This window comes from Trematomus bernacchii, unplaced genomic scaffold, assembly GCF_902827165.1.
Source record: "Trematomus bernacchii unplaced genomic scaffold, fTreBer1.1, whole genome shotgun sequence".
In the NCBI taxonomy this organism is placed as follows: domain Eukaryota; kingdom Metazoa; phylum Chordata; class Actinopteri; order Perciformes; family Nototheniidae; genus Trematomus; species Trematomus bernacchii.
In genome coordinates, this window is record NW_022988172.1 from 1 (window position 1) to 2,500 (window position 2,500).

General features: G+C 50.9%; 1 protein-coding gene across 1 annotated transcript in view; it reads left to right on the forward strand.

Moving 5' to 3' along the window:
• Positions 1 to 88: 88 nt before the first annotated feature.
• Positions 89 to 2,500, forward strand: part of LOC117475951 (integrator complex subunit 3-like) — a gene marked incomplete at its 5' end in the record, with an annotated part of 9,549 nt that continues 7,137 nt past the window's right edge. The window contains 1 exon segment of the mRNA XM_034122296.1: positions 89 to 253. Coding sequence (XP_033978187.1) covers positions 89 to 253 — 165 coding nt within the window.

A 2,500-nucleotide genomic window follows, 5' to 3' on the forward strand; every position in this document is an offset into this window, starting at 1 on the left:
TCTCTCCCCCTCCTCTCTCCCCCCTCCCCCCTCCTCTCTCCCCCCTCCCCTCTCCCCCCTCTTTCCCCCCTCCCCCCTCCCCCTGCAGGTCTCTGGAGGAGTCTGTCTCTAAGCCGGTGTGTCTGGTGTTCAGGAACCTGGTTCTGATGCAGGAGGACAACAGTGGGTTCTCTGTTCTGCTGGACATGCTGGCAGAGTTCTACCAGAAGCAGCCTAAGATCGGGTATCACCTGCTGTACTACCTGAAGGCCAGGTGAGGAGGGGGGACACCTGGGGTGAGGAGGGGGGACACCTTGGGTGAGGAACGACACCTGGGCTCTTATAGCAGGGGGTCATACAAAAAGTTATTGATTGATTGATTGGAGAGGTCCCAGTTCACCTCCTGCCCTGCCGTGGTGCCCTTGAGCAAGGCACCAGACATCCCCCTCACTCCCATTGCTCCCCGGGCGCTGTGCAATAGCTGCCCACTACTCCTGGTGCTAGACTCCTGGTGCTAGACTCCTGGTGCTAGAGCCCTAGTGCTAGACTCCTGGTGCTATAGACTCCTAGTGCTAGACTCCTAGTGCTATAGACTCCTGGTGCTAGACTCCTGGTACTAAACTCCTAGTGCTAGACTCCTGGTGCTAGACTCCTGGTGCTAGACTCCTAGTGCTAGACTCCTAGTACTAGACTCCTAGTACTAGACTCCTAGTACTAAACTCCTAGTGCTAGACTCCTGGTACTAAACTTCTAGTACTAAACTCCTAGTGCTAAACTCCTGGTGCTAAACTCCTGGTACTAGACTCCTGGTGCTAGACTCCTAGTGCTAGACTCCTAGTACTAAACTCCTGGTGCTAGACTCCTGGTGCTAGACTCCTAGTGCTAGACTCCTAGTACTAAACTCCTAGTACTAGACTCCTAGTACTAGACTCCTAGTACTAAACTCCTAGTGCTAGACTCCTGGTACTAAACTTCTAGTACTAAACTCCTAGTGCTAAACTCCTGGTGCTAGACTCCTGGTACTAAACTTCTAGTACTAAACTCCTAGTGCTAGACTCCTGGTGCTAGACTCCTGGTGCTAGACTCCTGGTGCTAGACTCCTAGTACTAAACTCCTGGTGCTAGACTCCTGGTGCTAGACTCCTGGTGCTAGACTCCTAGTACTAAACTCCTGGTGCTAGACTCCTGGTGCTAGACTCCTAGTACTAAACTCCTGGTGCTAGACTCCTAGTACTAGACTCCTAGTGCTATAGACTCCTAGTGCTATAGACTCCTGGTGCTAGACTCCTGGTGCTAGACTCCTGGTGCTAGACTCCTAGTGCTATAGACTCCTGGTGCTAGACTCCTGGTACTAAACTCCTAGTGCTAGACTCCTGGTGCTAGACTCCTAGTGCTAGACTCCTAGTACTAGACTCCTAGTGCTAGACTCCTAGTGCTAGACTCCTAGTACTAGACTTCTAGTGCTAGACTCCTAGTACTAGACTCCTGGTGCTAGACTCCTGGTGCTAGACTCCTAGTGCTAGACTCCTAGTGCTAGACTCCTGGTACTAAACTTCTAGTACTAAACTCCTAGTGCTAAACTCCTGGTGCTAAACTCCTGGTACTAGACTCCTGGTGCTAGACTCCTGGTGCTAGACTCCTAGTGCTAGACTCCTAGTGCTAGACTCCTAGTACTAAACTCCTGGTGCTAGACTCCTGGTGCTAGACTCCTAGTGCTAGACTCCTAGTACTAAACTCCTAGTACTAAACTCCTAGTACTAAACTCCTAGTACTAAACTCCTGGTGCTAGACTCCTGGTGCTAGACTCCTGGTGCTAGACTCCTAGTGCTAGACTCCTAGTACTAAACTCCTGGTGCTAGACTCCTGGTGCTAGACTCCTGGTGCTAGACTCCTGGTGCTAGACTCCTAGTACTAAACTCCTGGTGCTAGACTCCTGGTGCTAGACTCCTGGTGCTAGACTCCTAGTACTAAACTCCTGGTGCTAGACTCCTGGTGCTAGACTCCTAGTACTAAACTCCTGGTGCTAGACTCCTGGTGCTAGACCCCTAGTGCTAGACTCCTAGTACTAAACTCCTAGTACTAAACTCCTGGTGCTAGACTCCTGGTGCTAGACCCCTAGTGCTAGACTCCTAGTACTAAACTCCTAGTGCTAGACTCCTAGTACTAAACTCCTGGTGCTAGACTCCTGGTGCTAGACCCCTAGTGCTAGACTCCTAGTGCTAGACTCCTGATGCTAGACTCCTGGTACTAAACTTCTAGTACTAAACTCCTAGTACTAAACTCCTAGTACTAAACTCCTGGTGCTAGACTCCTGGTGCTAGACTCCTAGTGCTAGACTCCTGGTGCTAGACTCCTGGTGCTAGACTCCTGGTGCTAAACTCCTGGTGCTAGACTCCTGGTGCTAGACTCCTGGTGCTAGACTCCTGGTGCTAGACTCCTAGTACTAGACTCCTAGTACTAAACTCCTGGTGCTAGACTCCTGGTGCTAGACTCCTAGTGCTAGACTCCTAGTACTAAACTCC